Consider the following 27,463-nt stretch of genomic DNA (forward strand, 5'->3'; position numbering starts at 1 on the left):
TAGCCCATGCGAAGCGGCGGCCGCCGGCGCCGGCACCGGCACCGCCTCCTCCGCGCTCCCGCGTGCCGCAGCCCGCGTCGTTTGCCGCCACCGCGCGCCTTCACTGACCTATACCGCCGCCGCTGCCGCCGCCGCCGGGCCCGCTGGCTGGCCCGGTGCGGGCGGCGGACTCCCGCCGGAGAGGACTGCCAGCGCCAGCGCCGCCGCCGCCGCCGCCGCCGCTTCGGCCCGGGCCCGGGCCCGGGCCCCTACCCCGTCCCGGGCCCCAGCGCCGGCCGCCCGCCCGGTCGGGCGATGAAGTGTCACTATGAGGCGCTGGGGGTGCGGCGCGACGCCAGCGAGGAGGAGCTCAAGAAGGCCTATCGGAAGCTGGCCCTGAAATGGCACCCGGGTAAGTACCTGGCCCGCAGTCGCCGCGGCCACTCGGAGAAGCCCGGCCCTCCCCGACCTTCCCTTCCCCCGGGCGGACTCCGCGGAGCCAGCAGAGAGCGACCTGGCGGCCTAGGAGTTCCTTGCCCGGCCCGACCAGTGCCTGGCGCCGCCCTGCCCGTCTCGGTGGGCGAAGCGCTCCTCCCAGGCGCATCCCGACTCACACCCCATCTCCTCATACCGGCGACCCCGGCCCCGCATCGCCACTGTAGGGGGAAAACTGCAGTCCAGCAACCTCACTTGCTCCTGCTACCGGGTCGCAGACACCACGAGGGAGCAGTCGGGGACTCAGAACTCGGACCTGCCCCGGGCTTGCCCTTCCCTGTGTCCCTTGCAGCGCAGCCCCTCGGTGTTTTTCCTCCGCTGCCCTCCACTTCGTCCGAGAATCCCAAATACTTCAACCTGATGTATGGCTCCTTTCCTTTCTTAGTTAAGAAGTTAAGACACGGGAGCTAGTAAAATATCTTTTAAATAGGGATGCGCTTTTTTCGCTTTTTTTTTTCTTTTAATAGGCTGTTTAAGCAAACCCTGTACTTCACTTTGGACATGATTCTGCCGAGGAAGAGTTTTAATCAGGCGGCTTCCCTAGTAAAGTTTGTATGTTTACTTAGAAGTATCCTTCCTTTGGTTGTTTCATTGGACTGTAATCCAGGCCTGTGTGACTTTTATGAAGTAATCTGATCTTCCAGGCTGGGAAACTAAGACAGTAGTTGACGCTCAGCTTTTTGACGTTCATATGAAGAGGCTTTAATATTAGCATTAATCAGTAAACACGGTTACAGAGTATCCAATATATGCAAGTCACTGCACTCTACTAAGTAGATTTGGAAATGCTAAGACAGGGGTCTTAGAGTCTTGTTAGGAAAACAACTTTATGCCTTATACAAACGAAAAGTTAAATACAACTGCCAAAAAAAAATCGCAACATACATAATTGGTGGTTAGATTAATAGAACACCTAATATATGCTCCAGGAATTCAGGGAGGGAGTTATCATTTTGTATTGAGTCTTCTTCTCAGAGGAGTTTGGATTGGATCGTAGAGGAATGCAATTTGGAAAAGTGAACTCAACAGTATGGAGGGTAGCATGGTGGAGGACAAAAGATGTTCCAGGGGACAGTTTGACTGAAGGTGGTGTTTATTGCAGGTCTGAAAAATAGGGATTAGGAGAGGAGTGGAAGGAAAGGCCAGGGACCCAAAGTCAAAAGGGAATGGCAATGATGATGGAATGAGAGATAGAGGTGTGGGTCTGTTACTTAAGTTATGCTTACCAACAGAGGCATGAAAAAATGTGATTATAAATATATTAGAAGAGCAGAAGTAAATGAACTGATGTTCATCATAGCACGAAGTCAGAAGATACAGCCAAAATTAATAAATGTAAAAATAGTGTAGAAGTATATTCTTTGGGTTAGTTTAGAAGCATATTCTTAGAGTTTGGGTTATTACTGTTAGAAATCGAGTTAGGAATTAGAAGCAAGTTCGGAATTCCTTGACTTTCTAGGTGGGAAAGGGTAAATGAAGTAGAGAATGCTGTGACCAAAAGCATATGTAATTTTCTGAAGAGTGATTTTAAATCAGATTGTATTTCTTGAATACAAGAGTAGTTTGAAATCAGATTGTATTTCTTGTCATCTTGAATATTAGGCCAAGGACTGTGAAATTTGCTTCGCTAAATAGGGAGAGTTGTGGCTGGTTTTATTAAGCTGCCATGGGAGGGTACTATGAAGGCAACTAAGTGGATTGAAGAGGGCTGGAGACAGAAGTTAGGGAGAGTCTGCAGTGGACAGACAGGTAAGGGCCCAAGCCAGGCTCGGGGTCAGCGGGAGGGGGAAAGCGCAAGGGGAGGAGATGTTGGGAAGGAAAAATAACCAGATTTGGTGATTAATTAGAAATCAGTGCTAGGAAGAAGCACGCAAATATGACTAAAATATCAGTTAACTCTTTTGAAACCAAACCTGTTAGGAACTGAATGCAAGTATCTTCTCTAAATATCATCATCATTTATGGCATCAGTGTGATGGTATTTGAGAATGGGCAGCAGGAAGCCCTGAAGAGCCATGTTCTAGGGCGGCAAAACTATTTGTAGATAATACATTGCTGTCATGTTTTCTTGTAACTTCTTAGAAGGGAAGTATTGAGCTGTAGCTTAAAGAACTTTAGTGTGCTCCAGCCAGGTGCGGTGACTCACATCTGTAATCCCAGCACTTTGGGAGGCTGAGGTGGGTGGATCACCTGAGGTCAGGAGATCGAGACCATCCTGGCCAACATGGTGAAACCCTGTCTCTACTGAAAACACAAAAATTAGCTGGGCGTGGTGGCACACCCCTGTAGTCCCAGCCACTTGGGAGGCTGAGGCAGGAGAATCGCTTGAACCCAGGAGGCAGAGGTTGCAGTGAGCCAAGATCGCGCCACTGCACTCCAGCCTGGTGACAGAGCAAGACTCCATCTCGAAAAAGAAAAAAAAAAAAAAAACTTTAGTGTTCTCCATAGTCCATTCAAAGTGTTTTACTTTCTGAACGTATTAGTTGTCTATTGCTATGTAACAAATTACCAATACCTCAGGGCTTAAGACAGCAAACAGCAATAACAGCAAGCCTATGTTCACTATATGGACTCCCATAGTTTCTAAGGATCAGAATCTGGGAGCGGCTTGGCTAGGTGGTTTTGGCTTTCTCTCATTGTCTGAAAGAACCTGCTTCGAGATCACCAACCACCAACTCATGTGGTTGTGGCAGGCCTCAGTGCTCTGCCGGCTATTGGCCGGGGCCTCCTTCACCCCATGAGCTTCTCCATAGGCAGCCTGAGTTGCTCATGCTATGGCAGCTGGCCACTCCCAGAGTGATCAAGAGAGGGAAAGCCCAAGGTAGAAACTGCAGTCTTTTATAACCTCATCTCGGAAGTGAGGTACCATTACTTCTGCCATCTCCTGTTGGTCACACAGACTACCCTTGCTGACACAGAAGGGACTGCACAGGTGTGAATGCCAGGAGGCAGGGTGCTGTCTTGCAAGCTGGCTACCACCCTGAGGCAAGGACGCTTTCTGAATTCCATGGTTCAGGAAGCACAGCTAAGGGAATAATAACTAATTAGTGTATATTTTTTAAACTTTATGAGATTTCTTTTGATACATATTGATGAGAAAGAAAAAAAACAATGTGAGCACTAAACATAATCTAGTAAAAAATAAGTCTTTCTAGAACTGATTTTATCTATTTTACTCCTTTTAAAAGTAAAATTTATACTACTCAGGTTTTTCCTTTTGTGGATATCCAGTTGACTTATTTTACTTTTATTTTATTCATTTTAGAGATGGAATCTCGCTCTGACACCCAGGCTGGAGGGCAGTGGTGCAATCTAGGCTCACTACAATCTCTGCCTCCTAGGTTCAAGTGATTCTCCCACTTCAGCCTCCCGAGTAGCTGGGACTACAGGCGCGTGCCACCACGCTGGGCTAATCTTTTGTATTTTTAGCAGAAACGGGGTTTCACCATGTTGACCACCAGGCTGGTCTCGAACTCCTGACCTCAAGTAATCCACCTGCTTCGGCCTCCTAAAGTGCTGGGATTACAGTGGGCGTGAGCCATCACGCCCGGCCCAGCTGACTGTTTAGCGATGTACCAAGGCTTTGGGAAAAGCCCGAAATTTCTGCTTAGGTTGATGCTTTTAACAAATCCAGATTATTGACTGTTATGTGGGGTCTCTCTGCTTGGCCCTAGTTGTTTCTTGTTTTGTGCACTTCTTACCTGTTTATGGCATTTCTGATGGAAAAGGTCTTATTTAGTTTCTGTCCTCTTAAGTTTTTGATTGACTAAATTTCTGTGACTTTATTTTAACAGATAAAAATCTGGATAATGCCGCAGAAGCAGCTGAACAATTTAAATTAATCCAAGCAGCGTATGATGTGTTGAGTGACCCTCAGGAAAGAGCATGGTGAGCATCACGCTGTCCTTCTCATCCTAGTTTATGATGTTGGGAGCAGTTATCAATATAGGTGGTTGTTTTTTCAAATTTAGTACATTAAATGGTTTTTGGTGTGTTCTGAAACAATGGTCACCTAGTCGTCACATAAAATCTAATGTTTGAGTCAGAAGAAAGCTTGGAAATGATTGCTCCAATTATGTGATTTCATAGGGGGTGAAACAGAAAGTTTGGTGATATTATATAGTTTTAATTTTGATTCTATAAGTGACTTCTCATTAAATACCCTTTGGTGTATGACAGATTTACTGATATCAGACAGGAAGAATGTTTTCGTTTTTTGTTTTGTTTTGTTTTTTTTGAGACGCAGTTTTGCTCTGTCACCCAGGCTAGAGTGCAGTGGTGCAATCTCAGCTCACTGCAATCTCCGCCTCCCAGGTTCAAGCGATTCTCCTGCTTCAGCCTCCTGAGTAGCTGGGACTGCAGGTGTGTGCCACCACACACCTGTATTTTTTTTTTTTTTTTTTTTTTTAGTAGAGACGGGGTTTCACTATGTTGGCCAGGCTGGTCTCAAACTCCTGACCTCAAGCAATCCACCTGCCTTGACCTCCCAAAGTGCTAGGATTACAAGTATGAGCCACTGTGCCCAACCAATACAGTGTTTTAATACAAGAATGGTAATCCTCAAAACTACTTTATATGAAGAAATTGAATTAAGCTTCTGCATCTGTGACAGATATTACTAATGATGGTCTGATCATTTAAAATAATTTCCAGATGAAAATTACTATGTCGAAGTTCTGAGTTTTTAGATTCTCAATTAACTTTTTGCTACAAGGAAATAGGTTTTAAGTTTTGACATAACTGTGCAAGATCCTGCTCTTACAAAGAGCTACTGTGCAAGTCATCTTTCTGTTACACAGTGTATAGCACAGGTGGTCGTCAAGAAAGAAAGGCTGCAAAGAAAATTCTTACAAAATTGTGTTTTACAAGAAACTCAGAGAGAGGATCCTGAACATTTCTCTACTCAAGGAATTTGGAGATCTGATCTTAGAATTGCTTTTGCCTTCTTCTCAGAACTTTGAAATTCTTTCCTGACTTCCTTTTGCCTACTCTTTTCTCAAGATCTTGGGTTGTTTTCTGATCCTTGGGATTCCTTTGTCTTTTTAGTTAAAGTTCTTGCCTAGTAACTCTCTTTTTACCTGGAAGCAGTACCGTGTAGTGGCTAGGAGCTGGTCTTCCCAATGTAGGAGACCTGCTTCTGAATTCTGACCTTGCTGGTTACTGGTTTTATTATTATGGATGACAAATTATGTAATATCACTGAGCTTCCATTTCCTTTTATATCAGATGGAGATAATAACTGCCTTTACAGAGTTATTATGAGAAGTAATTGTATGTGTGTGAAGCTCCTAGATTAAGTTGACATAAATATAGGAAGAGTCTTATTCCAGCACATCTTGGTAAATTTCCAAATCACAGATGTGTAATGATTCTGTGGGCCAAATTTCCTATGTCCTGTTTTATGTTTCTTTCCTGTGGAAGTACAGGACTCAGAGACAGTCATGGAAATTCCTTGGCTTTTTAAATTCCCCTGTTCGTGTGGGCTAGCATTGTATAATGTATCAGAAGTTTCAGGCCTAGGTATAGTTAACAGTTCTGTGAAAGATTATGAACTCTTTTCATGTTAATATTTCCTTAAAAATTTTTGGTTATGGATTGGACATATCCACAACCAAAAATGTACAGTAATAATATTCAAAAGGAGCAAGAAATCCTTTTGAATTCTTACTTATTCAGCCTTCACTGATGATGCTAATTTTTGTTTTTCAGGTATGATAATCATAGAGAGGCCCTACTTAAAGGTGGGCTTGATGGCGAATATCAAGATGACAGCTTAGATTTGCTACACTATTTCACTGTTACCTGTTATTCTGGTTATGGAGATGATGAAAAGGTAAGATAAATGAACTCACCCTTAATTTCTTATCAAGTACTCATTAAGACTCACATACAAAGAGAATTCTTAAAACTATTCTGTAATAGAAAGTGAAGCAGTGTTCATTTTGAAAACTGAAGATGCATTGCCTTCATATTTAAACTGTCAGTGTATAAAAACCTCCAGTTGAAATATAAATGTATTGCAGGAACTGAACTTTGTCCCAAAATTCTTCAACATTAAAATTTTTCGTTTTATATTTTAAAATCTTTTTCTGTGATTAGGCTGCAAAAGTATTAAGAATTTGTTTTTGTTACTGTTTTTTAGGGATTTTACACAGTGTATCGTAATGTTTTTGAAATGATTGCCAAGGAAGAACTAGAATCTGTGTTAGAGGAAGAGGTTGATGATTTCCCAACTTTTGGAGACTCCCAGAGTGACTATGATACGGTAAAAGAAAAATGCATTGTTCTGTAATTAGTATTTATCATTGTGTCATTTTTAAATTTTATTTTATTTTTTGAGATGGTCTCACTCTGTCACCCAGGCTGCAGTGCAGTGGTGTCATCATATCTCACAACAGCCTCAAACTCCTGGGCTTAAGCAATCCTCCTGCCTCAGCCTTCTGAGTAGCTGGGAACACAAGTGTGTGCCATGACATCTAGCTAATTTGTAAATTGTTTTGTAGAGATGGGGTCTTGCTAAGTTTCCCAGGCTGATCTTGAACTCCTGGCCTCCCTCCTTGGCCTCCCAAAAGATTGGGATTACAGGCATGAGCCACAGCTCCCAGCTTCTCATTTCGTTGTTTTAAAACAATTGGTTCTAGTTCTCGGACCTATCCCATGACCTCTCTTTGTCTCTCTTCCTTTCTGAAGTAGCTTTTCGATCTCTTGCAGCCTTCCCTCTTTACTTTTCCCTTTTTATTTTTTATTTTATTTATTTATTTTTTTCGAGATGGCGTTTCACTCCTGTTGCTCAGGCTGGAGTGCATTGGCACCACCTCAGCTCACTGCAACCTCAGCCTCCCGGGTTCAAGCGATTCTCCTGCCTCAGCTTCCCAAGTAGCTGGGATTACAGGCTGCCACCACCATGCCCAGCTAATTTTTGTATTTTTAATAGAGACAGGGTTTCGTCACGTTGGCAAGGCTGGTTTCAAACTCCTGACCTCAGGTGATCCACCCACCTCAGCCTTCCAAAGTGCTGGGATTACAGGCGTGAGCCACCATGCCTACTTTTCCCTTTTAATTTACGAATTGTTTACTGATTATTTGCTAATCACCATGGTCCTATCTAGTGATTAGTAAGGCTATTTTTATTTTCTCATTAAGTTTATTTTGAAGAGTGATTTATTCTGGAAAGCCTTAAAAGTACTGTCTTCTCCAGTGATTAATAGAAGTGTTATATATGTGAAAAAAGAAAGGTAAAAGATGTTTTGCATCAGTAATATTTACTGCTTTTCTAAAAAACAATTTAAAAGCCCAGAAGTTAATCTGTTTTCTTTGTCGCTAGGTAGTCCATCCTTTCTACGCTTATTGGCAGAGTTTCTGCACTCAAAAGAATTTTGCATGGAAGGAAGAATATGATACACGACAAGCTTCAAACCGCTGGGAAAAACGAGCCATGGAAAAAGAAAACAAAAAGATTCGGGACAAAGCAAGGAAAGAGAAGAATGAGCTTGTCCGTCAGCTGGTAGCTTTCATTCGTAAAAGAGATAAAAGAGTGCAGGCGCATCGAAAACTTGTGGAAGAACAGAATGCAGAGAAGGCGAGGAAAGCCGAAGAGATGAGGCGGCAGCAGAAGCTAAAGCAGGCCAAGTGCGTAGCATGCGCGGGGCCCTCTTCTCAGTATCTGTGGGGGTCAGAGGCAGCACCAGAGGTACCTGACATGTTCATGTTGGGTTCAGTCATCAGCCTGGCTTTATCCTGCTTTTTCATCTTTTTTGAATTGTGGCATTGGATAGTGTTTTTTCATCTACTGTATAAAAATTATTATTTTTGGGACAGAGTCTCACTCTGTTGCCCAGGCTGGAGTGCAGTGGTGTGATCTCGGCTCACTGCAACCTCCGCCTCCAGGTTCAAGTGATTCTCCTGTCTCAGCCTCCCAAGTAGCTGGGATTACAGGCATAATATGCCACCACGCCCAGCTAATTTTTATATTTTTAGTAGTGACAAGGTTTCACCCTGTTGGCCAGGCTGGTCTCGTACTCCTGGCCTCAAGTGATCTGCCTGCCTCAGCCTCCCAAAATGCTGGAATTACAGGCATGAGCCACAGTGCCTGGCCTAAAATTTTTATTTGAATTGGATATTTTCCTTCAGAGACCCTTTACATTTGAGAGATCCTTTAGACTCTTGTAAAATTTAATAATTTTAATTAATAACTAACAATTGAATTCTTCCTCTGTGCAAGGCCATGTTCTAAGTGCCTTCCTCACAGTAATGCTGTGAAGTAACTTATCCTCCTTGTTCTTTTGAGGAAACAAGGCTGACAGGCCTAAGATCACAGAGCCAGTAAGTGGTAGAGTCAGGAATTGAACCTGAGAATTCTGACTCCAGACTTTTCTGCTTTAGCCGCCGTGCAGTACTGCCTTTTGGTCAGTGTACTCTGAGATACTCAGTTCATTTAGTTCCTCTGAAGTTTTGTTGTTAAAAAGTTACTGTAAAAGCATTGCGTCCAGAGCATTATAGCATTCTTTTAAAAATTATTCACTTCTTAAGAATTCTACTCATCCCACCCTTATCTTTTGAAAATTAACACTTTACCTACATGACTTAAAATCATCTGAAGACTTAATAAGTTGCTGAGTTTCATGTTTCAAAACCTGTTATCTACTACTAGAGCAATTAAAATTAACCATACAACAGGTAACAGGTTTAAGTGACTTTGCCTTGGTTTTAACTAAGCACAGGTTTTAAGCTTGTAAGCGTGGATAGGTTGGGAGCAAGCTCTCTAGTGGGGGTGGATTTTAAACCTAAGCAGTAAGTGAAAACCATGTAGAGGCGTACTTGTCGCTATGAGACTGCTGTATGTGTCCAGACTGGCGGAGCAGTACAGAGAACAGAGCTGGATGACTATGGCCAATCTGGAGAAGGAGCTCCAGGAGATGGAGGCACGGTACGAGAAGGAGTTTGGAGATGGATCAGATGAAAACGAAATGGAAGAACATGAACTCAAAGATGGGGAGGATGGTAATGTTATTTTTATTTTATTTATCTTTTTTGTTTTTTAAGTGAAGCTGGAAATCTCCTTGCTTATTTGACATCTCCCAATTTTTAAATGTGGCAAATAATTAAAAATAATGTTGTATGGGCCAAAGGTAGTCTGCTGAACTAGTCTAATTCAAGTAATTTGATTAACAAATTCTTTTCTGACCATGTCCTAAACAGTGTGTACTTCTAGCTGCATAACATGACAAATGGCCATGTTTACAAATGTGACTATTAAAGAAAATTCAATTAAGCGATAGGTCAAGTTTTAATAGTAACTATTTCTAGAAAAGCTGATATTGCATGAGAATCTATGTGTTGTGTATAAATTCTTTCTCTCCCTTGTGACTTTATAGAAGGGCTCCTCTTGGTGTGCCAAAATGTTGTTTTCTTTGCCACTATCATCAGAGCACAGGTATTTGACTACCTCAAAAGGCAAGGATTAGGCATTTTTGAGAATAGCTGTATATCTGATTTTCCCCACTGTCTCTATAAAATTGACCCAATTTTACCTTATTTAAAAATATGATTTTTCAGATTAGTAGCCCAAATGATAAAATGATAAACTTTTATTTATTCAAAATGACTAGGAAGTGAAGTGTTTTATCAATGAATCAGAAGTAATACTTGTGAAAGTACTTTGAAAATTATAAAGCACTCAAAAAATGGGAGGTGGCCTAATTTACATCGAGTTTTACAATTTATAAAGTCCTTTCACGTATAAGATCTCACTGGATCCTCACACAATCCCCCTTACATGGAGGTTTTGCTCATGGAATTGTCTCTATTTTGCCATTGTGGAAACTAGGCCTCTGAGAAGCTATGAGATGTGCCTGAGAATGTATGACCATTTTTAGATCCAGAGTTTTTGCTTCAAGTCCAGTATTGTTAACTATTTGATTAATTAAAATTTCACATACATGATATATTGAAAGTCTACAATACCATAATGGAAAATTAACACCATATATTAAACATTAACTCTAGATAGGGCATATTATGATCATTTATTATTTCAATGAGACAGTCCCTCAAAATCAGACTGACATCACTTATAAATAACCAACATAGAGAATATGGAAGATACCTTGAGATATTTATTGTTCCTATAATAAATCCCAAATGACAGTTTACCTTTTTTTCTTCAAAAATAGAATATGGATTTGTGAAAATAATTTCTTTTTTTTTTTTTTTGAGACGGAGTCTCGCTCTGTCGCCCAGGCTGGAGTGCAGTGGCGCAATCTCGGCTCACTGCAAGCTCCGCCTCCCAGGTTCACGCCATTCTCCTGCCTCAGCCTCTCCGAGTAGCTGGGACTACAGGCGCCCACCACCACGCCCGGCTAATTTTTTTTTTTTTTTTTTGTATTTTTAGTAGAGACGGGGTTTCACCGTGGTCTCAATCTCCTGACCTCGTGATCCGCCCGCCTCGGCCTCCCAAAGTGCCGGGATTACAAGCGTGAGCCACCGCGCCCGGCCCGTGAAAATAATTTCAATTGAGCTTTTTAGTCAGTTGGTTTTTGTGGACTATACTGATAGTAATTATTCAGTTGTAATAAAGCCAAAAGCTTATAAAAAAAAGTTTATAATGTTAAACTTTACATGTAATATGTTAACTTATGGCCTATCCGTCTTACAGCGATGGAATGTTATAAACTAAGTTTATTAAGTATTTAAGAGTAAGTCACAGTTGTAAATGTGTTTGGACCAAATTTTGCTCAAGAGGTAAACTAAGAAAAGACATTTGTTGAAGAAACTGCTTCGTGGTAGAACTATGAAAGTGGGATTTAATTTTTTAAACTTAGCTGATATCTAAGACTTTAAGGATGTTTTACATTTTCTTCTAAGTAGACTTAGGAAAAGAACTTGAAAGGTAAGGTGCTTTATTTGGAAGCCTTTCCTTATAGTACAGTGCTGCTTTTAAAAAGCCAACTCAAATCCTGATAGCATTATTTTTTTTTAGGTAAAGAAATAAAAAAATTTAATTTCTAATTTGTTAGCATATTTTAGATTTGTGCTCTGATCAAAGAGGGTTCCTTACTGTAGGCTTCCCTCTTATAGGTAAAGACAGTGATGAGGCCGAGGACACTGAGCTCTATGATGACCTCTACTGCCCAGCATGTGACAAATCGTTCAAGACAGAAAAGGCGTAAGTTTATTTATTTAATTTAATTTTATTATTTTGAGACAAGGTCTCACTCTTGTCACCAAGGCAGGAGTGCAGTGGCACAGTCATGACTCACCACAGCCTCGACCTGTTGAACTCAGATGATCCTCCCATGTCAGCCTCCTGAGTGGCTAGGGCTACAGGCACCTGCCATCATGGCCAGCTAATTTTTTTAATAGACTGGTGCAAAAGTAACTGTGGTTTTTGCCATGACTTTCAGTGGCAAAAACCGCAGTTACTTTTGCATCAACCTAAATATTTTCTCTGGAGATGGGGTTTTGCCATGTTGCCCAGGTTGGTCTTGAACTCCTGGGCTCAAGTGCTCCACCTGCCTCAGCCTTTCAAAGTGCTAGGATTGCAAACGTGAGCCACTGCATCCAGCTAAAAGGAGTAAGTTTAGTGTCTTTGAACTTGCGTTTTCTTTTTTTTTTTTCTTTCTGAGACAGAGTCTCACTCTGTTGCCCCGGCTGGAGTGCAGTGGCACGATCTCAGCTCACTGCAACCTCCACCTCCCGGATTCAAGCGATTCTCCTGCCTCAAGCTCCCAAGTAGCTGGGACTACAGATGCAGGTCACCGCGCCTGGCTAATTTTTGCATTTTTAGTAGAGACAGGGTCTCAACATGTTGGTCAGGCTGGTCTCACTCCTGGCCTCAGGTGATCCACCCACCTCGGCCTCCCAAAGTGTTGGGATTACAGGCGTGAGCCACAGCGTCCGGCCCTTGTGTTTTCTTTTGAGGTGAAGTGTAACACTTTGAAAGTTCCAAAAACAATGTGCTTGTAGCAGTTGATAACTAGCCGCACATACTGTCTTGGGGGATTCCTTTCCAGCAGGGTAGGAAGAGGTATTTGTACCTGCCATTAAACCTGTTGTACTGATTCTCACTCATTCCAGTATTCCTGTGTAAGAGCTGCCTTTAAAACACATGCACTGTCTCCAGAAACATTGCTTGTTTTGGCAAAGAAGACATAGTCACATGGGCAAAAAGTCTAGACCATGTCTAATCATCTCCCTCCATCGTTGGTGTCAGACTCACTCCCCACCATCATTGTCCCATGCAGGCTGATGCTGCCAATATAGGGGCTTTAAACTTGTCCGGCCCAGATATCTTTGCTGAAGTGGAAGCACTTCATCTTAGGGGAACAATGATGAAGAGAGAAGTATTAAAATGGATACCATTATTATAAAGGAGGGAGGAAAGAACACAGGAGAAAATGAGAGTAGACTCATCAAGGGAAAAGAAGCAGAATGGGCAGTCAGAGAGAAAGGAGGCCAAAGGATGAGAATGGGGCTGTGAGCGTCATAAATGGTATTACCATATGACCTCAGGGAGAAATAACAGCATACTAGGGGAAGTGGTAAGAGGCAGAAAAATTACAAACAAGCAAGAAAAAGGTCAACAATGAAGGAGATTAAAAAATTTTTTTTATTTGGAAATAATGACACACTTAAAGATAAATTGCAAGAAGAGAATATAGTGTGTCTGATTGACCTGTTACTAACGTTTTGCACCATTTGCATGTCCTCTTTCTCTCTACACACTCAACACACACACAGTGTTCCTTTACCTCTAAATACTTCACTATATCTTAAGAATAAGGTTATTCTCGCTGGGCGCAGTGGCTCACGCCTGTAATCTCAGCACTTTGGGAGGTCGAGATGGACAGATCACCTGAGGTTGACAGTTTGAGACCAGCCTGACCAACATGGAGAAACCCTGTCTCTACTAAAACTACAGAATTAGCTGGGCGTGGTGACGCATTCCTGTAATCCCAGCTACTCAGGAGGCTGAGGCAGGAGAATCGCTTGAACCCGGGAGGCGGAGGTTGTGGTGATCCAAGATCATGCCATTGCACTCCAGCCTGGGCAATAAGAGCGAAACTCCGTCTCAAAAATAAAAAAAAGAGTAAGTTTATTCTCTTATGTAACCATGCTACAGTGACCAAATAAAAGAAATTATTAACATTGATATGGTATTTTTATCTAATTTACTACCTGCATTCCAATTGTGTCAATCAATTGTTTATTAATATAGAATTTTCTCTAATACAGAATGCAGTCTAAGATCGTAATCTGGAACAGCTTGTCTTGTCTTTTATGCTGTTTACATTTTAGAAGTATACCATTTTTACTTTTTTCATAGAATTCTTCTCATTTTGTCTTTGTGCATTTCCTCATGATTAGGTTCAGGTTATGCAGCCCCAGGTGGGACGCTGCACAAGCGTGTTGTGCTCTCAGGGATTCATAGCTGGAGACATGTAAAGTCCTTCTGCCCCTCATTTGTCGTGATGATTTTCATCACCCAATCAAGGTGTCATCTGATTTTACTACTATACTACTAATTTTACTATAGAGTTAGTATTTTTTCCCTTGCAGCAGGTTTTCCCTTGTAACATGTTTAATCTGTGAGGAGACACGTTAAAACTATGCAGATATCTTGCTTCTCATAAAAGTTTTCCTCATAGCCTTAGCATCTGTTGATGGTTTTAGCTTGCATCAGTCTTTTTTATGATGATTGCAGAATGATGCTTTTCCAGTGCCAGTGCCCCTTGCAGTTTTTATCAGTTAGTACTTGGCCTTCTGCTGTAAACAGGGACCTTCCCTTTTATCCATTTATCTATTATCAGTTTGAATTTGTGACTTTTTTTCAGTGTTTTATAATTCATTACTGACCTTTTCATGCTCAGATTTTTCCAGAATTGGTTAGTGAGCATTCCTTCAAACCAGTTCTTGTGTCCTTTTGACATATGCTTATAACTTTTTGGAGGACTTACTTTCAGACACAGGATCTTCCATTATCTCCAGGGCAGCTTGGTCTCAAGGAGAATTTTAGTAGGAAAGAAAAATAGCAACTAAAACTATAATACCAAAAGCCTGAACAGATGAGATGAAGTAGATAGTTGACAAAGTTTCCTGCTTTTTAGTTGATATAACTCTTGTAGCTTATGTTGTCAACCCTGTTTTGTTGAATGCTTTTTAGTTGCCTGTAGGTGTGCTGAGACAGACACTGCCAGCAGGGTTTTGAACACAGGAATAGAGATGTGCCTGAACGTACATTACGGTGGTGAGAGTGAGAAAGGAGACCTCTCCTGAGAAGTTGAAAAGCAGCTGTTGAAAAAGCAAGAGGCAGTAAACTGCTCTTGTATTTCAAGCCCTCCCACCACCGTCTCTAGTCCAGGGGGGACTCTTCCTTTTAACATTAAAATGTGTGTCTTCTAATTTCCCAATGATCCCTCCAAGTCTGTGGGATGGCCTGGAACATAAAAACACTTAGCAAATACTTAGCAATTAAAAGAAAACAATGGCAGAAGCTTTAAGAATTGAAAAATCGAAACAATAAGTAGAGAATTTGGCTAAACCTCCCCCTGCCGACATTCCCCCATCCCCAGAAAGGAAGAAAATGTATGTAGATAAAAGGACAGAGAAAGACAGGGAAAGCTGTGGTACAAGAAGAAAGAGTGTGGCCATGAGCTTCCAGGATGCTTATTGCCGAGGAATCCTGACACGTTCTGTTTCTCTGTATAAAATCATGAACAAATAAAAAAAAAAGAAAAAAGTAAATAAATAGAATCATAAACATTTTGCTTAGTGGGAAAAAAGCAAATTTTATCTTGGTTACAGTTATCCAGCAACATTATCTGGATACCTGAACTAATTTTAGCTCAGCTGCTCATGTCAGATTGCTCTTTCAGCATGAAGAATCACGAGAAGTCAAAGAAGCATCGGGAAATGGTGGCCTTGCTAAAACAACAGCTGGAGGAGGAGGAAGAAAATTTTTCAAGACCTCAAATTGTTGAAAATCCATTAGATGACAATTCTGAGGAAGAAATGGAAGATGCACCAAAACAAAAGTACTTCTAAATATTAAATGTCACTAGAAATACTTATCACATTCAGAGATTGCATTGAAAGGTTTTTTTTGAGATGGAGAATCACTCTGACGCCCAGGCTGGAGTGCAGTGGCGCAGTCTCGGCTCACTGCAACCTCCAACTTGTGGGTTCAAGCGATTCTTCTCCCTCAGCCTCCCAAGTAGCTGGGACTACAGGCACACATCACCACGCCCAGCTAATTTTTATATTTTTAGTTGAGACAGGGTTTCACCATGTTGGCCAGGCTGGTCTTGAACTCCTGATCTCAGGTAATTCATCTGCCTCGGCCTCCCAGAGTGCTGGGGTTACAGGCGTGAGCCACTGAACCCGGCCTTAAAGGCTGTTTTATCCCAAGGAAGTTATTCTAACTAGAAAATATTGTCTCCATATTTTCTAGTGTTGGGTGGATACAAACATGTCAACTATAATATTTATAGAACATATTATCACTATATTAAAAGCAGTTTTTATACCTGGCAGTTGATATGCTAATTACTATCCATTGAACTACAGCCTTTTGTTACTCTCTGAAATGACAGTGTGAATACTTTATTTTCCTTTTAATGCTTTATGATATTAAATATTTTTAATGTTTTACTTCTATTTTACTACTTTATCACTACTGTTTCAAGTTTTTTTTTTTTTTTCACTTACTCTTCACAGAGTCAAGTATTTGACATTTCGATTTATATTTGCTCTTAGGCTTTCTAAAAAACAGAAGAAAAAGAAACAGAAACCAGCACAGGTATGTTAGAAAGGTTTTGTTAACATTAAATGCCAACTATAAAGTTGCAATGCTCTTATTTATTCAGTGTAGTCTGTGTTAAGGAGAGAGACTTATACTCCATAATTTTATGTTGATTGTAAGGTTGATTAAAAGGAATTAGAAATATTTTCCTTTTTTAGTGCTTCCCCCTTGTATGTATGTAATAACTAACTTAATTATGACTGCCAGTGTGTTTAACAAGTATGCATGTAGAATTCCCCTGGTATGAATTAGCTGAATTTTCAGTATTTTAAAAATCTGAATACATTTCACAAAAGGGCTTTTAAGTCAAGACAACAATTAAAATCTTGAAATAGGAAAATCTGGGATTGGTCATTTTTTAATCTAAGTTTATTCTGCCAACAACATAAACATTGCAAAAGGAACATTTGGTTAGAAACTTGTAATGATTGTGAGTCTTGAAAAAGTGTTTCTATTTTTCTGAAGTTTAAGTAATTTAAGTATTTCACAGCTGAAGTCCAAATTCATTCTCTATCTTAATTAAGGACTATTTTAAAATAAAATGGTATTATGTTGTTACACCTATAAAAATAAAGCAAATTTGTCCATTTTACCAAGGATATTTGGTTTCATGGCATTTTAGTGTAATCTAGTTATATTAACTTACATTAAGTATTAAATATTTTTAAGAAAACGCATTAATGCTTTTTAATAAAACTTTAGATTTGGCTTATTTATCCAAAGGTTATAATAATATATTGATAGTCTTTTTAAAATCAGTTTCCTATTCCAAAAATGATACATGACACATGAGTTAATCACTTAAAATTGTAATTTGGAACTTTTTGCTTCAGTTATAAAACCGCATAGCAAATATGTGTTCTTTCTATAAATTGACGCCTACCATCATCCATCCAAACACCTTATAATTATTAGTTTGGAACACTTTCTCTTTCCTTTGTGTATGTCAGTACCATTACAGTAAGGACAAAATAAATGGAGAGAGATTTATGTTTAACCTGAGCCTGTATTACCTTGATTAATGGAGCATAGATTCTATTGATTGCAACCATAAACACATATATTAGTATTTTCTTACTGATGAAAATGCTTCAAATGAACACCCCATTGTTTCTCTCAAAAGCTATATTCCTTTATAGCATCTCTCGTTTATGATTCTTGATCGTAACAAGTTCAGACCTAGCTTGATGTAGCACTTTTCCTGATATTTTCTAAGCTCTTTTTGAAGGGAAGGGCAGTGTGGAGACATGTACTGATAGATTTAAGAGCAGACGGCAGCAAATAATGAGTATCTTGAAACTTGAGATTGGGAAAGTTTTCTGTATGGCCAGAAAAATTCCGTAAACCAACAAGGATTATACAAGAAAACCCTCCCAAATTAAAACTGAATGTAAATAGGAACAAATGACCCTGACTGACAGGAAAGAAAATTTAATTCAAGTAACTCAAACATAGTACTCTGACTGAATACCTTCCATGGGATACAGTTGAAAGATAAAATTAACTGCCAAAAAAGTAAGTCCTAAATTTAGTATGTTTTTTTGGTGGTATTGGTGTGGTATTTTTGAAAGTAAAGGGATAGTATTTTCACCAATTTCATAGGAGGCATTGATGTGCAGAAATGTTGAAGTATCACGTAGTTAAATTTTTCTGTTCTTTGTTGATCACGTATTTAATGTTGTGTCTAAGAAAATGCTGCCAAGACCCATGTCATTTCTTTCTGCTATATTTTTTCTAAGAGGTTTGTTAGTTATTTTTTATGTGTAAATATTTTATTTAAAATATTTTTCGTATATGATTCAAGGAGAGGATCCAGCTTTATCAGTGTAGACATGCAGTTTTCAACATGTTTTTTTTTTTTTTTTTTGAAGAGATTATCTTTTCTCTGTCGTGTGCTCATGGCAACTTTGTGGAAGATCATTTAATCATATACAGAAGAGTTCATTTCTGTGCTCTATTCTGTTCTGTTATCTGTTTATCTGTCTTTGTGTCAGTACCATATTGTTTTTGTTATTGTAGCTTTTAATATGTTTTGAAATCAGGAAGTATAATGCCCCCTCTTTTTCGTGAGTGCTTGGCTAGTTATAGTTCATAATCAAATTTAAAAATTTTGAACAATAGTTCTGTAAAAAAAATCCTATGCTATTGGGATTTTTATAGAAATTATATTGAATTTGTTCACAATGTAGGTTGTATTGACATCTTAACAAAATTAAATTATTTGACCCTTGACCCCCCCCCCCAAAAAAGAAGGAATTAAATGAATAAATTGTAGCTGGGAACCATATTCTTTTTGTGGGAAGAGGGAAATACAAATATAAATTGAGGGAAAGAGAAGAAGAATACTGTGGAGTTGGATTGAAGTGGAGATGTTGGTATGAGCCCATGATTTAAAGAAAAGTAAGTGTGTGAGCAGTGTGCATTGTGAGGACCTAGAAGCAGTGACACCCCTAGCAGTGAGCACACCTAATGCACACGTATTGGTTTTTAAGTTCACTTTTGCATGAAAAGGAAACAGGCTTGCTCTTTGGAGAAGTACCTGATTTCAGGGCTGAGACTGGGAAAGTGGAACGTGAGCCTAGGCCATCTTATACTAGAAACTAAGGAAGTGCTCAAAAACTGACAGGGATATGTTAGAAGTACTCAAGATCCAGCTTGCGGGGCCTGCCAATTTGGGAAAACTTGAGTCATCAAAAGGAATAAGGGTAATAGATCTTCATACATTGCATTTGTTAAAAAGAAATTTATCTATCTATATTGACTTTTAAAAGAGTGAGAGTTGGCCAGGTGCGGTGGCTCACGCCTGTAATCCCAGAACTTTGGGAGGCCAAGGCGGGTGGATCACAAAGTCAGGAGTTCAAGATCACCTTGGCCAACATAGTGAAACTCCGTCTCTACTAAAAATACAAAAATTAGCCGGGCGTGGTGCCACGCGCCTGTAATCCCAGCTACTCAGGAGCCTGAGGCAGGAGAATTGTTGGAACCCGGGAGGCTGAGGTTGCAGTGAGCTGAGATCACGCCACTGCACTCCAGCCTGGGCAACAGAGCAACACTCTGTCTCAAAAAAAAAAAAAAGAGTGAGAGTTGGAGAAAGGAGATGGGAAAGCTTTATTATTACAGAAGAATATTAATTAGTACAAGTGCAAATGATACAAGTAATGGAGGGAGAAAATCACTCTTCTACATCCACCAGTATATAAATTTTTCAGGCAAGAATCATTAATAGATGCAATAGATGCCAAGTATATTCGGTAAATGGTTATGAGGACAGGATATTCACATAGTCTCAGAGTCACACTCTACAGATTACTTATTAATTTAAAAAGGGAAAACATACTTTACAGTTGAAAAATCTGGCAATACCACCCTGACCAAATGATCAAACTTAATGTCACTGAAAAATGACAAACGCATTTTGCTTCCCGGGATTATAGTATTATGCTAGAAATGTTTAACCTGAATCTGATCGTTTGGAAACAACCAAACAAAGCCAGATTATGGGACACTCTACAAAACATCAAATTGTCAACATCATGAAAGACAAAAAAAAAAAAGTGGGGGAACTGCTTTAGAATAAAGGAGATTAAAGATACCTGACAACTAAATGCAACATGTGATCCCTGATTACACCCCCTATCCTGTATATCCCTATACAGGAAAAGGAATAATTGGTAAATTTGAATGTGGGTTGTGTAACAGATAATATCAGCATTAGATTCTTGAGTGTGAGTATTGTGCCAGAGAATGTTTTGATTCTTAGGATGTACCTGGCAAAGATTCGTATCTGCCTGCAGCTCACTTTCAGATGGCTTGGGGAAAAAAGTGTGTTTTGGGAGAGAGAAGAGATGGAGAGAGCGAGCACAAATGTGCCAAAATGTTGCTTGAAAACAGACAGGTACACTTAGGATATGTTTGCCAGGCATCTTTTTTTTTTTTTTTTTGAGACAGAGTCTCGCTCTGTGGCCCAGGCTGGAGTGCAGTGGCACAATCTCGGCTCACTGCAAGCTCCGCCTCCTGGGTTCACGCCATTCTCCTGCCTCAGCCTCTCCGAGTAGCTGGGACTACAGGCGCCCGCCACCACGCCCAGCTAATTTTTTGTGTTTTTAGTAGAGACGGGGTTTCATCGTGGTCTCGATCTCCTGACCTAGTGATCCGCCCGCCTCGGCCTCCCAAAGTGCTGGGATTACAAGCGTGAGCCACCGCGCCTGGCCACGTCTTTCTTTTATAATGCCTGTTGGTTGTTGCCATTGTTTGTGACTGTAGAAGAATAGTTGCTCATTGCTTATCATTTGGAATATGGAAAAGTATCATCCTTAATTTTACCTGTAGAGATTACTCAGTAAAGAATTAAATTGTGATTACACTATAATTTTCTCTCTTCTACTTTTGCTAGTATGTTGCAAGTATTTTTTCACATAATTGAGTATCTTTGGAAACATGATACTTAAGCACTTCAGAATTTTTCTTCATATATTCAGCCATTCACTTTTTGAACATTTGGATTCTTTTCAGATTTCCCCTAATTTACTATCACTGTAATGAGCATCCATGTTCTTAACTTACCTGCTTCTCCTTTTTATTTCCCAAAGGTATATAACTATTTGGCAACATAGCATAAAAAGCTAGTAGTAGTAGTATATTTATTTTGTAATGGCACATATGTTTTATTACCTAGAATTATGATGACAATTTCAATGTAAATGGAACTGGAGAAGGAGTAAAGGTTGATCCAGAAGATACTAACTTAAATCAAGGCAGTGCCAAAGAATTGGAAGATAGTCCCCAGGAAAATGTCAGTGTCAAACAGATCATTAAACCATGTGATGATCCAAAAAGTGAAGCTGAAAGGTAAGTCAAAGTTGCATATTATTTGTAAATTACTGGATATTGACAGTAAGGATGTAGCTTTTCATATATCAAAATCTTTCCCATGACTGACCAAGTAATTTAGATGTATCTGTACATATTTATGTATAGATACACACACACATATGTATACAGATGAAGAGCATTGAGAAGAGGATGCTAGAGGAATGTGCCCACACACATCTCAGCAGCATGGCCAAAATCAGAAAGATGTCACTTTGATCCAGTTCTTGTTTCCCTTATCCTGCTGTGGCACTGATTTTGTGGTGAATCATTAACACTTGACACTCACATGAGAACAAGACTCCTGCTGCGTCCCTGGAGTGTCACTAACCAAATCTCCATGCTCACGACAACAGCCTGTGTTGGGCCCCACCATGTTGTGAGGACACATGGCAGCAGCTGGGGCCCTTTCTGCTCAGAGGAGCCCTGGACTCTTGGTGCTGCACAAGGCCATGGTGTGGACTAGGAGGAGGTCTCACCCAAGGGAGGTAGCCAGTCCTGTCCTCTCCTTCCTCCTCTTGTCTGACTTTCTTTTCCCCATCCTCCTCAGTTCCTCTAGAATAGAGAATCATTTCTTATTTCATGAGGAAAGATCTGATAGTGAGGAGCTTCAGATTTCTGTCATTACAGAACCCTGAAAAGAATTAAAGTGACAGAGCAAAGTGGGAGCATGAGGTGAAAATGCTAACACTGGAGCAACAGTGATGGGGTGGGGAGTGTGTGTACTTAGGAGTTTAAGGCACTTAGTAGTAGGAAGGAGGAAACAGATGTGGCTGAGACCTACGTTATGACTCTGGCTGTAGAAAAAGGTATATAAAGAACTACACAAACTGGTAATGTTGAAGCTTTGAAGAACTTTGGAGAGTAAAAGCCTAGAAGGGGAAATTCACATTTATTTCACTCTGACACCAGGTGTTTGTTCCCTTTCAACAAATGGGGAAACTGAATTTCAGGTTAATTGTCCAAGGACAAAAGCTATTGAGTAGAAAGGCTGACACTTCATTCCATCTGCCTGACGACTTGAAGGCACCCAGATCATCTGGCTCCATGGAGCCTGTGTGTCCTGTGGGATGGGCACAAAGAGTGGGCCAAGAGATGGGGCTCTGGGCCCCTGAACCCCTTTTTCATCTAAAACTAAAATGTTTTCACTTGTTTTCCATGTTACTTTTTTTTTTTTTTTTTTTGGAGATGGAGTCTCGCTCTGTCGCCCAGGCTGGAGTACAGTGGCGTGACCTCGGCTCACTGCAACCTCCGCCTCCTGGGTTCAAGCAATTCTTCTGCCTTAGCCTCCTGAGTCGCTGGGACTGCAGGCATGCACTGCCACACCCAGCTATTTTTTTGTATTTTAGTAGAGACGGTTTCACCATGTTGCCCAGGGTGGTCTCGAACTCCTGACCTCATGATCTGCCCGCCTTGGCCTACCAAAGTGCTGGGATTACAGGCGTGAGCTACCATGCCTGGCCTCCATGTTACTTCTACATGAGAATTGATCTGGGGAGGAAGAAGGGTTCTCAGACTTGGGCAACCACTGATATAGTTCAGCTCTCTAATTTCACTGATGTGAGAAAAGGATTCAGAGAATTCAAGTGACTTCTTCACAGCTGCAGAATGGCAAGGCTAAGATAGATACATTACACCCACCACCCTCCCGCACACCACTCTGCTCTCCCCTGGATCCAGGGCCTTTATGCTGGCGGCTTCTCTGTTGCTTCTCTGGAGTGGTGTGGACACTGGCCACCTACTGAGAAGTGTTTTTTTAAAAAATGTGTGTGTGTGTGTGTGTGTGTGTGTGTGTAGTATTTTTAAAAAATAAAGGTCTTAGATATCAGCTTCAGAGATGTAACTGTCTTTCATAATATAAGTGATGTTTGCCAGGAATATTATCCTAAATTTGTTAGACATATTTATGACATATCTGTGATGATAGTTTGAAAATTAGTATGTATTATTTATTGCCTTTTATGTCATTGTGTCCTTTTCTTGATGTTTTCAAAGCTGGCTGAATCCTACACAATATGTTACACTCCTAATCTGTGTTTTTAAAATGCATAGGCCATTTAACTTAGCACAGACCATTGGCCTCTGCTTGAAGAATAATATACCTATAAACTGGAAGCATTATCATAACTTACTCGTTATAACCCATCCTGTCTCTTCTGTACAGTATAGTTGGACCCAGATTTTTACCCTGTGAATTTGGTTAGCACAAATGAGGGAAAGTATGAAATGCCAAGGAAAATTGAAATTCATGTAGGAGATAAGTAGAGGAATGTTCAGGAGTTCAAGCAGAATAAGAGGAACCCAACTATACTATTTCTGATCTAAATGGTATGGTGAGGAAAAACCATCAGATCAACAGAAAGGACATAATTTTTAAATAAAAGGAACTTCCTTACATTGAGCAAATTTAATTTTATGAAAAATGCATTACAAAGTCTTTGTTTCACTCATTTCTCTGTGTGACTATTGAAGTGTTTGTTAGACTGGATCACGTTCAAGAAGTTAATGTTAGGCCGGGCAGGGTGGCTCACGCTTGTATTCCCAGCACTTTGGAAAGCCAGGGTGGGTGGATCACGAGGTCAGGAGTTCGAGACCATCCTGGCCAATATGGTAAAACCCTGTCTCTACTAAAAACTACAAAAATTAGCTGAGTGTGGTGGCGTGTGCCTGTAGTCCCATCTACTCAGGAGGCTGAAGCAGGAAAATCGCTTGAACCTGGGAGGCAGAGGTTGCAGTGAGCCAAGATCACACCACTGCACTCGAGCCTGGGTGACAGAGTGAGACTCCATCTCAAAAAGTTAATGTTTTTGGGGAACCACACTTCATGTCAGATCATTTATGATTACTGTAGGTTAGTTATGAAGATGGTTTTCTCCTTTAAATGGAGTATTAAGCTTTGCCCTTTTTTTTTTTCCCCTGAAACAGTCTTGCTCTGTCACCCCGGCTAGAATGCAGTGGTGCAATCTTGGCTCACTGCAGTCTCCACCTCCTGGGTTCAAGTGATTCTCCTGCTCCTCCTCCTAAGTAACTGGGATTACAGGTGCCTGCCACCATGCCCAGCTAATTTTTTATATTTTTAATAGAGACGGAGGTTTCGCCATGTTGGCCAAGCTGGTCTTGAGCTCCTGACCTCAAGTAATCTCCCTGCCTTGGCCTCCCAAAGTGCTGGGATTACAGTTGTGAGCCACCGTGCCTGGCAGTGTTTTTATGAAAACACTGTATAAAACATTCTATATAAAAGACTGTATTAAACACTGTATAAAACATTTATCTGTATAAAACATTCAGAGATATTTTAAGGACCTTGTTTTAACTTTGTTTCAACTGTTTTAAGTAAATTCCTTAATTTTTGTGCCAAATTTGATATTCAATTTGATTTCTGAAGTTGCTTTTTAAAGATGTTCATTTAAGATGTAAAGATTATTTAAATTGCCTTTAAAATTAATGAATTAACTTTTAAAGTGCATTTCACTTTTTTGAATGTTCTTGAGAGCACTCAAATAATGATGGTTAAAAGGAGTATGTTATTTTTGGATTATGCTGAATTATTTTCCAGTGTTGCTAAACCCAAAGGAAAGAAAACCAAAGATATGAAAAAACCTGTCAAAGTACCTGCTGAACCACAAACAATGGTAGGTCAAAATCATATTCATATCTCTTTAACATATCTTGCTGTTTAAGCAATATAATGATCTAAAGATGGAAATGTATATTTGGTGAGCCATTCTGCCAGGAACCTGCAAAGATGTGGATCCATCAACAGTTTTGTTTGATAAAGGTAGAATTTGTATATATAATTTATCTTTTTTTTTTTCATTAAAATAAAAAGAAGCACATTGGAAATGCTAGACTGTACCAGAACAGTTACTGTTGTTTTCTATTACTTTTCAATCTAAAGCCTTGGTGATAAGAATTACATGTGTCAAGTTCTGGAGATTAATTGTGAAGCATAAACTCTTCCTCTTTTTTAGTCCATGGGGTACATGCTATTAAAAGTCTCAGGATCCTTAAAGTTAATCGTGTTGATTAGTGGGATTTCACCTCCAAGAACATCTGCCTTTGTCGAACGTGTTTATTAGCTGTCCACTCTGCTAAAACATCTTTATTTTACAATTGTCTGATGCTTAATCTTGACATTAAAATCTAAAACACTACTTTCAAGTGATAACGCTTACTTTTATTTATGATTTTTTGCCCTTCTCAGAGTGATGTTCTTATCAGCTGTACAACCTGCCATAGTGAATTTCCATCTCGGAATAAACTTTTTGACCATCTAAAGGCCACAGGTCATGCAAGAGCACCTTCATCATCGTCTTTAAACAGTGCAACAAGTAGTCGGAGCAAGAAAGAGAAACGTAAAAACAGATAGAGATTCTGCTGTGCTTTTGTTTGACTGTCTCTAGATTTTGAAACCAAAAAACTGAACTGAAATCATCTAAAGAGTTAAAATTTCGGTGATCTGCAATTAATTACATTGTGGAAGATTATTTTTTATCTTGTAAAAACATTTTTTTGGTTTAATATATATTTTTAAAACATTTCACTAGTGATTGAATTCTACTTTTGCCATCTGAATTGACTTGAATGTCTTAAAACAGGTAAATACTGTAAAGTGTGTATTCTTGATGTTCGTTAGCTCATGTGGACAGAAATGTACAGGGAGAATTACATTATTTTAACACATAGAAGTGCTCCTTTCTGCTTTATTTTCTGAATTTCACATTACTTTTACTTTTGTATTTTGTTAATACTTCATAATATGTGAAAAACTCGGATCTTTTAAAAAGCATCATAGATCATTTTTCCATTGACACTGGTTCCGATTTTAAAAATTATTTTTAAATAACTGATTATTGATTACTGTATTTTTTTTTCTCAAGAACAGTGATAGGTAGAAACTAATTGAACATTCGTGGTTGTCTTTCAAGAATAGTATCTCTTCAAGGTTTTACTTGATTTAATTTGATATTTTACTGGTTTACCAGTAAGGTGTATTGTTCAGTTTTTTGCTCCGATTTGAATTGTGGAGGTGGAAGCAAATTAGTTTACATGGCATGTCCTCCCTAGGCACAGTGACAGCTGTAAAGTATGACGGAACAAGGTAGCAGATGGTACAGAATTTATACTATTTAACAAGAGATGTGGTGTTCTTCATTGAGTTTTTTTCTTCACTATTTTCAGAAGTTTTTGTTCTTTTTTTTTTTCCATCACTCAGTGGAGAAAAACTTTGTTAATGAAAGATTTTGTGATAGAGCTGATGCTTATACCATCTATTCTATAGCAATGATGAATATTAACACAAAAGTGATATGGAGAACTGTTATAACTGAGTGTTAGAACAGTCGTGTACATTGATCAGTATTGAGTCCATTTTTAGGATGGATTAGTCAGTTCTTTTAATTGGTCTTGAAAGTAATTTTAAACTCACTGGCTTGAAATGTATACTTTCTGTACAATGAAGTTATTGCTTTCCATATATCCTTGAATCTTCAGATTAACGAAATGAACGAATTTTCGGTTATAAATCAGCTCTAACACACTAAAGTCCTTAATGGCAAGGTCTTTTCTGATAGCTTCATGGATAGTATTGATGATCAGGTTTCTTCTGTGTTATTGACTTAAAAATAAGCATTTGAACCTTTATTTAAATTTTTTTCTTTTCCATTTAGAGATATATTTTTTTCTTTACCTTCATACCTTTCTATTTCTCGCTAATTTCTATCACTAATTCCTTATAATTGTCCCTGCTCCCCTTCTTGATCTCTTCAGGGGGAATACTAGCCAGTTTTGTATTTTCTGATCTCTTACCCTGAGACTTCATCTGAATGTGCTCTGCTGCCTTCTTATCTGAACTGGATGAATTGGCCATAATTATGAATAGGAATATTAATGAACCAGAGGACATACTAGTCACATGTTATTATACACTAAAAAATAGGAAGTCATCTTGAAAGGCAGTTAATGTACTGCAAATGTCCCTTATGACTTCTTTGCTTTCTCTTGTACCAAACATGCAGGTATTTAATTTGTTTAATGAGGGTTGAGTAGAGTTACGTGTCGCTTTTATTCGGATTGATGAAAATCAACCATAATTTTCAAGGGATTTTCATGAGTTGTGACTGGAAGCTGACCTTAGTCTTGTGTCTCATCCTTTATGATGTTGAGAAATCATCTAATTTCTCAGAACTTTTTCTTATCTCTAACACAGTTCTTACCATAATAATATTGTCCCCATTTATCATACAGGATCATTATGAAGGTAAAATGAAATAGTATATATGAAAATACTTTTTAAACACAAAAGCTTTATACAAAATATTG

General features: G+C 39.5%; 2 protein-coding genes across 4 annotated transcripts in view; one reads left to right on the forward strand and one right to left on the reverse strand.

Moving 5' to 3' along the window:
- RAD1 (RAD1 checkpoint DNA exonuclease) overlaps positions 1-168 on the reverse strand; it is a 22,845-nt gene extending 22,677 nt beyond the window's left edge. Inside the window, exon 1 of the mRNA XM_030813963.1 lies at positions 109-168. The gene's annotated coding sequence lies outside the window, so the exon portion shown is untranslated. The remainder of the gene's footprint in view (positions 1-108) is intronic.
- DNAJC21 (DnaJ heat shock protein family (Hsp40) member C21) lies at positions 59-25,989 on the forward strand. Of its 3 annotated transcripts, XM_030813961.1 has the most exons (13): positions 255-391; positions 4,269-4,362; positions 6,184-6,307; positions 6,617-6,739; positions 7,799-8,103; positions 9,323-9,474; positions 11,551-11,638; positions 15,348-15,506; positions 16,228-16,270; positions 20,034-20,168; positions 20,949-21,121; positions 24,699-24,774; positions 25,347-25,989. In XM_030813961.1, exons 1-13 carry the CDS (start codon positions 295-297, stop codon positions 25,509-25,511), a joined length of 1,734 nt encoding a protein of 577 aa, XP_030669821.1. In that variant the 5' UTR covers positions 255-294; the 3' UTR covers positions 25,512-25,989. The 3 variants fall into 3 exon arrangements, with proteins under 3 accessions (XP_030669819.1, XP_030669821.1, XP_030669820.1); XM_030813959.1 differs by lacking the exon at positions 20,034-20,168 and having other exon boundaries at positions 59-391; XM_030813960.1 differs by lacking the exons at positions 20,034-20,168; positions 24,699-24,774; positions 25,347-25,989 and adding an exon at positions 21,251-21,672.
- The last annotated feature ends 1,474 nt before the right edge of the window (positions 25,990-27,463 follow it).

Source organism: Nomascus leucogenys, chromosome 6 (genome assembly GCF_006542625.1).
Source record: "Nomascus leucogenys isolate Asia chromosome 6, Asia_NLE_v1, whole genome shotgun sequence".
NCBI classification, from domain to species: Eukaryota; Metazoa; Chordata; class Mammalia; order Primates; family Hylobatidae; genus Nomascus; species Nomascus leucogenys.

Coding starts and splice junctions, on each gene's coding strand:
- DNAJC21 (XM_030813961.1), top strand. CDS start 295: ATGAAGTGTCACTATGAGGCGCTGGGGGTGCGGCGCGACGCCAGCGAG. Junction 11,639..15,347: donor TCGTTCAAGACAGAAAAGGC/GTAAGTTTATTT, acceptor TTGCTCTTTCAG/CATGAAGAATCACGAGAAGT. Junction 21,122..24,698: donor CCAAAAAGTGAAGCTGAAAG/GTAAGTCAAAGT, acceptor ATTATTTTCCAG/TGTTGCTAAACCCAAAGGAA.